At 37.0% G+C, this 12,422-nt stretch overlaps 1 protein-coding gene across 3 annotated transcripts in view; it reads left to right on the forward strand.

Moving 5' to 3' along the window:
• Positions 1 to 11,892, forward strand: part of CENPI (centromere protein I) — a 56,753-nt gene extending 44,861 nt beyond the window's left edge. For all 3 annotated transcript variants that reach the window (XM_001492990.7, XM_023633379.2, XM_023633381.2), the window contains 2 exons: positions 10,236 to 10,277; positions 10,969 to 11,892. In XM_001492990.7, coding sequence (XP_001493040.3) covers positions 10,236 to 10,277; positions 10,969 to 11,070 — 144 coding nt within the window. In that variant the 3' untranslated portion in view covers positions 11,071 to 11,892. The remainder of the gene's footprint in view (positions 1 to 10,235; positions 10,278 to 10,968) is intronic.
• The last annotated feature ends 530 nt before the right edge of the window (positions 11,893 to 12,422 follow it).

Consider the following 12,422-nt stretch of genomic DNA (forward strand, 5'->3'; position numbering starts at 1 on the left):
AGCACTGAGCTAACTGCTGCCAATCCTCCTCTTTTTGCTGAGGAAGACTGGCCCTGAGCTAACATCTGTGCCCATCTTCCCCTACTTTATATGTGGGATGCCTACCACAGCATATTGTGCCAAGCGGTGCCATGTCCGCACCCGGGATCCAAACCAGCGAACCCCGGGCTGCCAAAGCGGAATGTGCGCGTTTAACTGCTGCGCCACTGGGCCGGCCCCTGAATGATGCTTCTATAAAGATTTATGTACAAGGTTTTGTGTGGACATATGTCTTCGTTTCTCTTGGGTATATATTTAGGAGTGGGAATGCTGGATCGTATGGTATTTCTATGTTTTACTATTGGAAGAACTTTTAGGCTGTTTTCCAAAGAAGCTGCACCATTTTACATTCCTACCAGCAGTGTATGAAGGTTCCCTTTTCTCCATATCTTCCCCAAGACTTGTTATTATCTGGTTTTTTTTATTCTAGCCCTCCTAGAGGGTGGGAAGTAGTATCTCATTGTGGTTTTGATTTACATTTCCCTGGTAGCTATTGGTGTTCAGTATCTTTTCATGTGCTTATTGCCTACTTGTATATTTTCTTTGGAGAAATGTCTATCCAGACCCTTTGCCCATTTCTAATTAGGTTATTTGTCTTGTTATTGACTTATAAGAGTTATTTCTATATTCTAGAGTTAAGTCATTTATCAGATATGTGATTTGCAAAAGTTTTCTCCTACTTTCATTTTTTTCTTGCTGTCTTTTGAAGGACATAAGTTTTTAATTTTGATGAACTCTAATTTATGAAGTTTTTCTTTTATCATTTGTACTTTTTTTAATGCCTCCATTTCGTCCTCCGCCCCAGCCCCTGGCAACCACCATTCTACTCTCTGCTTCTGTGAGTTTGATGTTTTAGGTTCATCAGATAAATGGTATCATGTAGTATTTGTCCTTCTGTTTTTGGCTTATTTCACCTAGCATAATTTCCTTCAGGTTCATCCACATTGTAAGTGGCAGGATTTCCTTCTTTTTTATGGCTGCATGTGTATGCCACATTTTCTTTATCCATCCATCTGTTGATGGTTATTTACATTGCTTCCATGTCTTTGGCTATTGTAAATACTGCTGCAGTGAACATGGGAGTACAGGTTTCTCTTCAAGACCCTAATTTCAATTCCTTTGGATGTACACCCAGAAGTGGAATTGCTGGATCATATGATAGTTTTAATTTTTTGAGGAACCTCCACACTGTTTTCCATAGCAATTGCATCAATTTACATTCCCACTAACAGTGTACAAGGGTTCCCTTTGCTCCACATCCTCGCCAACACTTATCTTTTGTTTTTTGATGAAAGTCATCTTAACAAGTGTAAGGTGATATCTTGGTGTGGTGTTGCTTTGCATTTCCCTGATGATTAGTGATGTTGAGCACCTTTTCATACACCTGTTGGTCATTTGTATGTCGTCTTTGGAGAAATGTCTCTTCACTTCTCTTGTCCGTTTTTTATTCAAGTTGTTCTTTTGCTGTTGAGTTGTAAGAGTTCCTTATAGATTCTGGATATTAACCCTTTATCAGATATGTGGTTTGCAAATCTTTTCTCCCATTCAGTAGTTTGCCTTTTCATTTTGTTGATTGATTCCTTTGCTGTGCAGAAGCTTTTTAGTTTGATATAGTCCCACTTGTCTATTTTTGCTTTTGTTGTCTGTGCTTTTGATGTCATATCCAAGAAATCATTGCCAAGGCCAATGTCCAGAAGCCTTTTCCGTTTGTTTTCTTCTAGGAGTTTTACAGTTTTCTTTAGGTCTTACATTTAAGTCCTTAATCCATTTTGAGTTAATTTTTGTGAATGGTGTAAGATAGGGATCCAATTTCATTCTTTTGCATGTAGATGCCCAGTTTTCCCAGCACCGTTTATTGAAGAGACTATCCTTTCCCAATTGTATATTCTTGGCACCGTTGTCAAAGATCAGTTGACCGTAGACACATGGTTGTATTTCTGAGCTCTCTATTCTGTTCCATTGGTGTATGTGTCTCTTTTTATACTAGTACCATAGTGTTTTGATTACTGTGGCTTTGTTTTATATTTTGAAATCAGGAATTGTGATGCCTACAGATTTGTTCTTCTTGCTCAAAATTGCTTTGACTATTTGGGGTCTTTTGTGGTTCCATATGAATTTTGTGGTTGTTTTTTCTGTTTCTATAAAGAATGCCATTGGGATTTTGAGAGGGATTGCATTGAATCCTTACATTGCTTTGGCTAGTGTGGACATTGTAACAATATTAATTCTTTCAATCCATGAATATGGGATGTCGTTCCATTTGTGTAGACTTTCATTTCCTTTATCAGTGTTTTATAGTTTTCAGTGTACAAGTCTTTCGCTTTCTTGGTTAAGTTTGTTCCTAAATATTTTATTCTTTTTAAAACTATTGTAAATGGGGTTATTTTCTTGATTTCCTCTTTGGATAATTTGTTGTTAGTGTACCACTTGTGCTTTTGATGTCATAGCTAAGAAATCACTGCCTAAACCAAGATGATGAAGATTTACTCCTATGTTTTGTGTAAGAATTTTATAGTTTTAGCTTTCATATTTAGATTTTTTTATCCATTTTGTGTTAATTTTTGTATAGGATGTGATATAGGTATCCAACTTCATTTTTCTGCATGTGGCTGTTTGGTTGTCTCAACACCATTTGTTGAAAAGACTATTCTTTTCCCCACTAAAGTGTCTCTTGGCACCCTTGTCGAAAATAAACTGACCATAGATTATGGGTTTCTTTCTGGACTCTCAATTCTTTTCCAATTATCTATGTCTATCCTTATGCCAGTACAACACTGTCTTGATTAGTGTAGCTTTGTCATAAACTTTGAAATTGGGAAATATGAGACCTCCAGCTTTGTTTTTCTTTTTCAAGCTTGTTTTGGCTATCCTTGGCCCCTTGAAATTCCATATGAATTTTAGAATCAGCCTGTCGGTTTCTACAGAGAACCAGCTGGGATTCTGATGGGTAATGCCTTGAATCTGTAGATCAATTTGGATAGTATTGGCATCTTAATGTTGTCTTCCAATCTATGAACATAGGATACCTTTCCATTTATTTAGGTCCTCTTTAGGTTTTTTCCATGATGTTTTGTAGTTTTCAGAGTATAAGTTTTACACTTCTTTTTGTTAAATTTATTCTTGCATATTTTATTTTTTTGATATTACTGTAAATGAAATTGTTTTCTTAATTTCATTTTTGGATTGCTTGTTGCTGCTGTATAGAAATGTAATTGATTTGTGTATATTGATCTTATATCCTGAAACCTTGTGGAACTCATTAATTAGTTTTTATAGCTTTTCAGTAGGTTCCTTTGGTTTATCTATACATAAGATTATGTCTTCTGCAAACAGATAATTTAATTTCCTTCTTTCAAATCTGGATGCCTTTTATTCTTTTTCTTGCCTAATTGCATTCCTTAGAACCTCAGGTACAATGAATTTTGAAGAAAGGTGGCAAGAATGGACAAGTTTCTTTTTTTTGAGGAAGATTAGCCCTGAGATAACATCTGCTGCCAATCCCCCTTTTTTTGCTGAGGAAGACTGACCCTGAGCTAACATCTGTGCCCATCTTCCTCGACTTTATATGTGGGACGCCTGCCACAGCATGGCTTGCCAAACGGTGCCACGTCTGCACCTGGGATCCGAACCGGCGAATCCCGGGCCACCGAAGCAGAAGGTGTGCACTTAATCACTGTGCCACCGGGCCGGCCCCAATTGTCTTTTTCTTGATCATGGGGGAAACAATTCAGTTTTTCACCAGGACGATGTTAGGGGTTTCCATGGCTGCCCTTTATTAGGTAGAGGAACTTCCCTTCTATTTTTAGTTTGTTGACGGTTTTTACCATGAAATGGTGGTGGATTTCATGAAATGCTTTTTCTGCATCTACAAACATGATCATGTAGTTTTTGCCATTTATTCTTTTGATATGGTATGCTATATTAATTGATGTTCAGATGTTTTTTGCATTCCTGAGGTAAATCCCACTTGGTCATGGGAAACAATCCCTTTTACATGTTGCCAGATTTGATTTCTCAGTATTTTGTGAAGGATAAGGGATATTAGGTTTTCCTTGTGATAGCTTTGTCTGGTTTTGGTTTCAGGTTAATTCTGGCCTCATAGAATAAGTTAGGAAGTATTCTCCCTCCAACTTTTTGGAAAAGTTTGTGAAGGATTGGCGTTAATTCTTCTTTAAATATCTGGTAGATTTTACTAGTGAAGCCATCTGATCATGGGCTTTTTTTAGTGGGAAGGTTTTAAATTACTATTCAACCTCTTTTCTTGTTATGGTTCTATTCAAATCTTCTGTTTCTTCTTGAGTCACTCTCAACATTTAGTTGTTTCTCTGGAATTTGTCAACTTCATATGATTTATTTAATTTATTGGTATACCTTACAATATTTTTTTGTTTCTGTAAAGTTGATAATGATTTCTCCCTTTTCACTCTTTTTTTTTTAATGAGGAGCGTTGTCCCTGAGCTAATATCTGTGCCACTTTTCCTCTATTTTGTATGTGGGACGCTGCCACAGCTTCATGAGTAGTGTGTAGGTCCACACCCAGGATCTGAACCACAAACACCAGGCTGCCGAAGTGGAGCGTGCAAACTTAACCACTATGCCACCAGGCTGGCCCCTTCATTCTTGATTTTAGTAATTTGAATCTTTGCCAATGATGTTGATCTTTTCAAAGAAACAACTTTTGGTTTCATTGATTTTTCTCTACTTAAATTTTTTTTAAAATTTTAATTGTGATTAAATACACATGACATAAAACTTACCATAATAACCCTTTTTAAGTATACAGTTCAATGGCATTAACTACATTCACATTGTGCTACCATTACCACTGTCCATCCACAGAACTCTTTTCACCTTGTAAAACTGAAATTCTGTGCATTTTAAACAATTACTCTCTATTCCTTCCTCCCCACAGCCCTTTGCAACGTTCATTCTACTTTTAGTCTCTATGAGTTTGACTACTCTATGTACCTCATGTAAGTGAAATCACACAGTATTTGTCCTTTTGTAAATAGCTTACTTCACTTAGCATAATGTCTTCAAGGTTCGTTCATGTGTCAGACGATCCTTCCTTTTTAAGGCTGAACAATATTCTATTGTATGTATATACCACATTTTGTTTATCTGTTTATCCTTTCCTGGACCTCTGGGTTGCTTACAACTTTTGCCTATTGTGAATAATGCTGCTGTGAACATGGGTGTAAAATTATCTGTTCAAGTCCTTGCTTCCAATTCTTTTGGGTATATACCCAGAAGTGGAATTGCTGGATCATATGATAATTTTATTTTTAATTTTTGGGGGAAATATTATTGTTTTTCACAGATGTTTCCATATGAATTTTACATTCATACCAGCAGTGTACAAAGGTTCCAATATCTCCATATCCTCACTAACACTTACTGTTTTCTGGGGATTTTTTGATAATAGTCATCCTAATGAGTGTGAGGTAGTATCTCATTGTGGTTTTGATTCACATTTCCCTAGTGGTTAGTGATGTAGAGTATCTTTTCATGCACTCATTGGCCATCCCTGTATTTTCTTTGGAAAATGTCTGTTCAGGTCCTTTGCCCATTTTTTAAATCAGGTTATTTGTTTTTTTGTTGTTGAGTTATAGGAGTTCTTTATATAAAAAGTCTGGATATTAACCCTTTATCAAATAAATTATTTGCCAATATTTCCCCCCATTCCATAGGTTGCCTTTTCATTCTGCTAATTGTATCCTTTGATATGTAGAGGTTTTAAGTTTGTCGTAGCCCCACTTGGCTTTTTTTTTTTGTCTATTTTTGCTTTTGTTGCCTGTGTTTTTGGTGTCATATTCAAGAAATCATTGCAAAATCCAATGTCTTAAAGCTTTCCCCCTATGTTTTATTCTAGGAATTTTATAGTTTTAAGTCTTATGTTTAGGTCTTTAATCCATTTTGAGTTAATTTTTGTATATGGTGTGAAGTAAGGGTCCACCTTCATTCTTTTACGTGTGGATATCTGGTTTTCCCACCACCATTTGTTGAAGAGACTGTTCTTTCCCCATTGAGTGGTCTTGGCACCTTTGTCAAAGATCATTTGACTGTATACATGAGAGTTTATTTCTGAGCTCTCTATTTTGTTCCACTGGTCCGTGTATCTACCTTCATGCCAGTACCACACTGTTTTAATTACTGTAACTTTGTAGTAAGTTTTGAAATCAGGAAGTGTGAGACTGTTTTTATATTCTTTTTTCATTTATTTCTGCTGTAATCTTTATTATTTTACTGTCTTCTTCCTTTGGGTTAATTTGCTCTCCTGTGTCTAGTTTCTGAAGACAGTAGGTTTGGGGCCGGCCCCGTGGCCGAGTGGTTAAGTTCGCATTCTGCTTCAGCAGCCCGGGGTTTCCCTGGTTTGGATCCTGCATGCGGACATGGCACCACTCATCAAGCCATGCTGTGGTGGTGTCCCACATAGCACAACCAGAAGTTCCTACAACTAAAAATATACAACTAGGTACTGGGGGCTTTGAGGAGGAGAAGAAGAAGAAAAAACCAAGGCAGTTTGTGAGATTATTGGATTGAGATCTTCCTGCATTTTTAATGTAAGCTTTTATAGTCCTGACCTCTCAAGCCGCACTTGCTAAGAAAGAGAAGTCATGGCTCACGTGCCTTAGACACTTGCTGTTCTTACAGAATTTTAGTAGATTTTCTTGAGTAAATATTTTTATATTTGCTATATACCCTTAGGACAATTTCCAGAGGCTTTAAATGCTGGGTTTTTAAAAATAATTTTTGCCAACTTTGTGCATTTTACTGGGGACTGGTCCACAGAACTCCTCAGGATCTCATCCTGGAAGTGGAACTCCATGTGGACACTTGTTTCTTTAAGCAACCACTCTCAGTTTCTTGACTATCCTTCCAGAGACATACTGTACATTTCTGTGTAAATGATCTTTATCAGTACTGTGCACTATACACATTTTTCTGCCTCTTGATTTTTTGACTTAATATCTTGGCTTTTGTTTCACATTTCTACATAGCCTCATTCTTTTTTATGTCTCCATAGTATTCCATTGTATGGATTTAAGTAAGTTTAAGCATATAAGTTACAAGTTGAGCATTTAAGTTGTTTCTAATCTTGTTTTTAATTATTCTCTAATGAATGTTCTTGAAGTATATACATCATTTCATACATATGCAAGTGTGTCTGTTCGATACAATTGCTTTCAAAGGGTATATCTTTTTACTTTTGTTCGGTATTGTCAAGTTGCCTCCAGCAGAATTTATGCGAGTTTACATTACTGCTAACAGTGAATGAGTGTCCATTTCTCCATACCCTGTCAATACAGTTGCATCCAGTTCTTATTTGGAAAAGTATGTAACGGATCATAAATAGAGTATAATTGAAGTAGCAAATGTTATCAGTTTGGATATAGGTAAACAAACTTGTTTTGGAGGTCAGGAATTGATATATTCTTTTAAATCAGAAAATAGTTTCTAAAATTTTTAAGGAAAGTCAGTTCTGGAAGATTAAATTCCAACAGCATAGAGCACATTTGGCAAAATGTGAAACTACCATTTTTGTAATGATGATGTTTCTATATGGTTCTGAAAATACTAGGCTTTAATGTCAATCTGTCTTTTAAAAGAGTGCCTTTGGAGCCCTCGTCGCCAGCTAACTGCTCACTATCTAAGTCTCTTACCCTTGAGATGGTAAAAATAACCTCTGATGCCATGGTGGTATGATTTAATTCTAACAATTTTATTTTACTGAATTATCACAGTGTAAATATTTCAGATTAGCCAGACTTTTAGAGATAATTTATTCAATTTAATTTGGCCAATCAGCTCTCAGTATCAAAAAGCTCAGTTCACTTTAATGAGTTGAAATATTTTGAACATTTGTGGAGCCTACATTTCAGGAAATTCTGAAGCTCTAAGTTTTCTTACCATAAATTACCTTTGAATTAATAACTAGTTGTTTCTTTCTTTATTTATTCAACACACATTTATTTGTGTCCACTATACTTCTGGCACTGGGAATACAGTACTTAAGAAGATAGATACCATCTCTGCCCAAATGGAATTTATATTCTAATGAGAAAAAACAATAAACAAGTAATGAAATAAGTAGACACGATAATTTTAAGTTCTGAGAAGTGCTATGAAGGATATATACAGGGTGAGGTGAGAGAGAGAGTGACAGGAGAGTTGTCAGGGGTGGCTGTTCAAGGAAGGCCTTTTTGAGGAGGTGACATTTTATCTGAGATTTCTTCTAAAAGATGAGAATAAGGCAGCCTATGAATAGCTGGAAGAAGAGCGTTCCAGGCAGTGGGAATGGTACAATGGCTCAAGGGATTCAAGTGAAAAAGAAAGGTCACTGTGGCTTAGAGCTTAAGGGAGGATGGAATGAAATAAGGCTGGAGATAATGCAAGGGTCGTCTATCTTACAGGTCTGTTAGGAGAGCATTGGGAAACAAATGATTTTCGAGCAGGGTTATAGTACAGTCTAGGTTGGTGTTTCGTAGAGACCACTTTGGCTTTTTTGCAGAGATTGGGGTTATGAGAGGAGGTCTAAGTAGAAGCAGGAGCAGCAATTAGGAGGTTATTGCTGAGTCTAGACAAGGATATAGATAGTGATTTGTATACACATGGTGGTGGTGGAGATGGATAGAAGTGGACTGATTTGAGATAGAACAGGCAGGACTTGATGATGGCTTGATTAGATGTGGGAATGAGACAAGGACTTTTGAGTTTTTTGAATTGAGCAACTGGGTTGATGGTGGGTCCGTTTATTAATAAGAGAAATACTGATGAAAGAGCAAGAGAGGTTATTTTGGTTTTTTGAGAGGGCAAGTTGGGAATCAAGTTCTGTTTTGACCTACTTAAGTTTGAGATGCCTGTTAGCCATCCGAGAAGAAGTGTAAATAGGCAGTTTGTAATAGACGCTTGGCGTAGGAGAGAGGTTGGAACTAGAGAAATAAATATGGAATTCATCAGCATGGACCGTATTTTTCAGTTCCAAAACACAGATTTTTTTTTTTTTTTTTTTTTTGCTTTTTAACTTCTCAAGATAAGGATGCATCTCGTGATCGCTGTCAGCCAGGCAGCAATCATGAGATAGTTGCCATTTGCTATTTTTGAGCGTGCACAGGCAGATTGCCAGAATCAGACCTTGCAGAATGGATGTCAGCAGCTTCGGGGAAAAAAATTGGAGACAATATTGGAGCACTATTTTAAGCCCCAAAACCCAAATGACTTGGGGAAAGAAGGGAGGGAAGTGGTGACACATATGTGTTACAGACTTTCCTTGAGGCAGGAGCCAAAAGTAGGTTAGCTTTACATAATTGAGACCCCAGCACCAGTAGTTTGTAATTCTTCTAGGAAATGCTGCAGCATCAACACTCTGGCACAGAGGATATTGTGTGAAAAAAACATAGATATCCACAACTCTTGAGTAGAAAAGTAATTCAGAAGAGTTAGACTCTGAATGTGGAGTTTTAGAAATACTTTCACCACTTCATTTTGTTTATGTTTACCATTTCATGTTTATAAAAGTGATATATGATCAAAATCTGTCTACATCTAAAACTTTCAATCATTATAAAATAAGTTTGAAGTGTTAAAAAGACATTGTGTTATACATAGGTTAGTAAACAATTTTTTCTTAGTGATATGTAAAAAATGTTGTTTGCTAGAATTGATGGCTTTTCAATGAAAAACAGTAGATGATAGAAATTATCCAGGGGATAAACGGAACCACCTAGGTCTGAGTTTTCATAAAGAGTTAGAGTTTCATTGAATCCACTGTGTACACAGACTCCCTCATCAGATTTCCTCCTCATCCTTCAAGACTCAATTCGAGTATCATATTCCTCAGAAGAAGCCTTCTCGAACATCTTCCATCCCCACCCCAGTGGCTAAGTACAGAACAAAAAAATGAGGCCATCGGTTAGCAAAATGGTGTTCACGTTATCCACTGTGATTTTATTTTCCTTCTGTTTGTGCTTCTAGGGAGAAATATGGAAGGTTATAGTGGGGGTTAATTCCAAAGTGATCCAAGAATGATGGTAGGAAGAGAATGTAGCAAATGAATCAGGCAGCGAAGAGCCGTCTTAATTTTCCGCTAAATTTTGCAGATGTTTTAGAGATCTGCAATATCTAAGTAGATAATAGGCCAAATATTTCCGTCCTCATCTCTCTCCACTTCCTGTTTTTGTTTTTGTTTTTTTAAGGAATGGCCAGAAGAAAGGACAGTAAACCTGAGCTCTATTCGGGTAAATACATTTATTTATTTATTTTCATCATGTTTAGGGATTTCATGCAGCTTCATTTCATCACAAGAATTTATACCTTTACTTTTCCCCAAATCTTAAGTCTGCTGCCTCCACAGAGTCAAAATGAAGCGTTTTCCTTCTGAATTCCTTCCGGTGACGTTTTGTGAATGTATTGGCACATACCCTCTGCAGTCTTCTCTCACTATTCAGTTTGACTCTTGCTGTTGTGACTGTGCCTCTCATTTTATAGTACAGTTGCGCGTATTCAAAGTGTGACTGTAATGAGGCTGATTTCACAAAACTCAACACAATGGTCTCACTATAGAAACTCTGCTGGGGTACATACGTAATACAGGCAGTAATATAATAATGTCTGCTTCTGCATTATCTATTTTAAATGTTAAATTCCTAGGGTGTGGGAATGATGACCCATTTTCATTTCACAGTACTTGTTAAGTTGAACAGCTAAATGTTTTTTGCCACTAAGAGGAATGTTTAGCCCTTAAACTTTGAGCACTTTCTGGTTTGAATGTTGCTTAGTGGCTGAGTTCCAGTTATGAACCTGGCTTCTCTGAGCTAACTCCGGCTATGTGCATCCAGGATGCTGGGAACTTTTCCTAGGTAAAGAAGAGGTAGAGACTAAGCTTAGTAAATATTTGATAAGTAATTTTCCCCTTTTTTGTGCCTGCAGGGAAAGAAATGGAACTGGTATTTGGACTATTTATTTTCAGAGGGGTTTCAAGGCCTGAAGCTTTTCATAAGAAGTAGTATTCATCGTTCTTCTGTCCCCTGATCAGAGAGCATAAACCACATGATCAACATTTCATGAAGCATCCGGGACTAAATTCCTTCCTTGTTGCTAGAAAGGCCAACTTGAGTTTCCATATTCTTTTCACCAGCAGACTGGCATCCTCAGAGAGTGCTTGGACTGACCTTATGTCTGTGGCTCAGGAGAGCCTTGGTGTGGCTAACTGTTTTTCAGGATCTAGATTCTTTAACCCATTAGTAACTTTATCATCAGGCTCTACCTTCCACCAAATTACATGTAAAGAGAAACATCCGTGGGATTTTTCATGGTCTTGTGAACTGTGAGCTGCATTGTTGGAAGAGAGCAGGTAATATACAGTGGTAGTTAAGCCATAGACATGCTTGTGCAAAATGCCCTGCTGCCTCTACGAAACCTCCGTGGATATTGCCATTTTTCTTATTGTGAACAACAGCACCTGCACCAAGTTAACATGAGGCAACATTGCTAACTCTAAAAGCTGGCTCTAAGTAGTTGATAGCTTCTTGGGCCTTCATTGGTAGCAATTTGATGAGAAAAGGAAGGGGAGAGGATTGTGGGATAATCAAGACGTTCTTGTTTATATCAGTTTGATTTCATGAAACTGCTCTATTTGGTGTGTGTGCGTGTGTTTATGTGTATATATCCATTTTCAAGTGTTCAGGCCCAAGTAAACTAACTGCAACTTTATTTTCAGGGATAATTCTGAAGCTTTTTAAAGTTTTAATAATAGCTAGAATGTCTTGCTGAAAATTTACTATAAAATTTTGCTTCAGTGCTACTGAATAACTCTCCCTCCCTTTTAATAAAATTCATATCATTTGAGAGAAATCAAGCTGTGTTTATTTTTGTTTTTAAGGGCACATCTTGTGGTTCTTTCTTTTCTCTTTTAAAGCAAAACAAAACCCTGAAGTGTTATTGGATAGTGTTCAGACTGGTTTTTGAGCTTATGATGTGCCAGGTATTCGTCTGTGTGCTGATTATACAACTGCGACCAAGACAAAGTGTCTGCTTTGTGGAATTTACTACATCCCACTGGAGAAGACAATAAAAATGCAAATAAATACATAATATCAGGTGCTATAAAGAAAAAGCAAGGAATAAGGACAACGTTAAGAGGGTTGCTATTTTAAATAAGGTGGTTAGGGAAGGCCTGTTTGAAAAGGTGACATGTGCAGAGGCCCTAATGAAATAAATGTATGAGCCTTGTGAATGGGGAAAGAGCATTCTGAGCTAAAGCATTCTGAGGTAAAGGCAAGTGAAAAGGCTTAAAAATGTTAACTTACTTGGCATGATTGAGGAATAGCAGAAAGGCCAGTAAGATTACAACATAGTGATTAAGGGAGAAGAATGATAAGAAA

Source organism: Equus caballus, chromosome X (genome assembly GCF_041296265.1).
Source record: "Equus caballus isolate H_3958 breed thoroughbred chromosome X, TB-T2T, whole genome shotgun sequence".
NCBI classification, from domain to species: domain Eukaryota; kingdom Metazoa; phylum Chordata; class Mammalia; order Perissodactyla; family Equidae; genus Equus; species Equus caballus.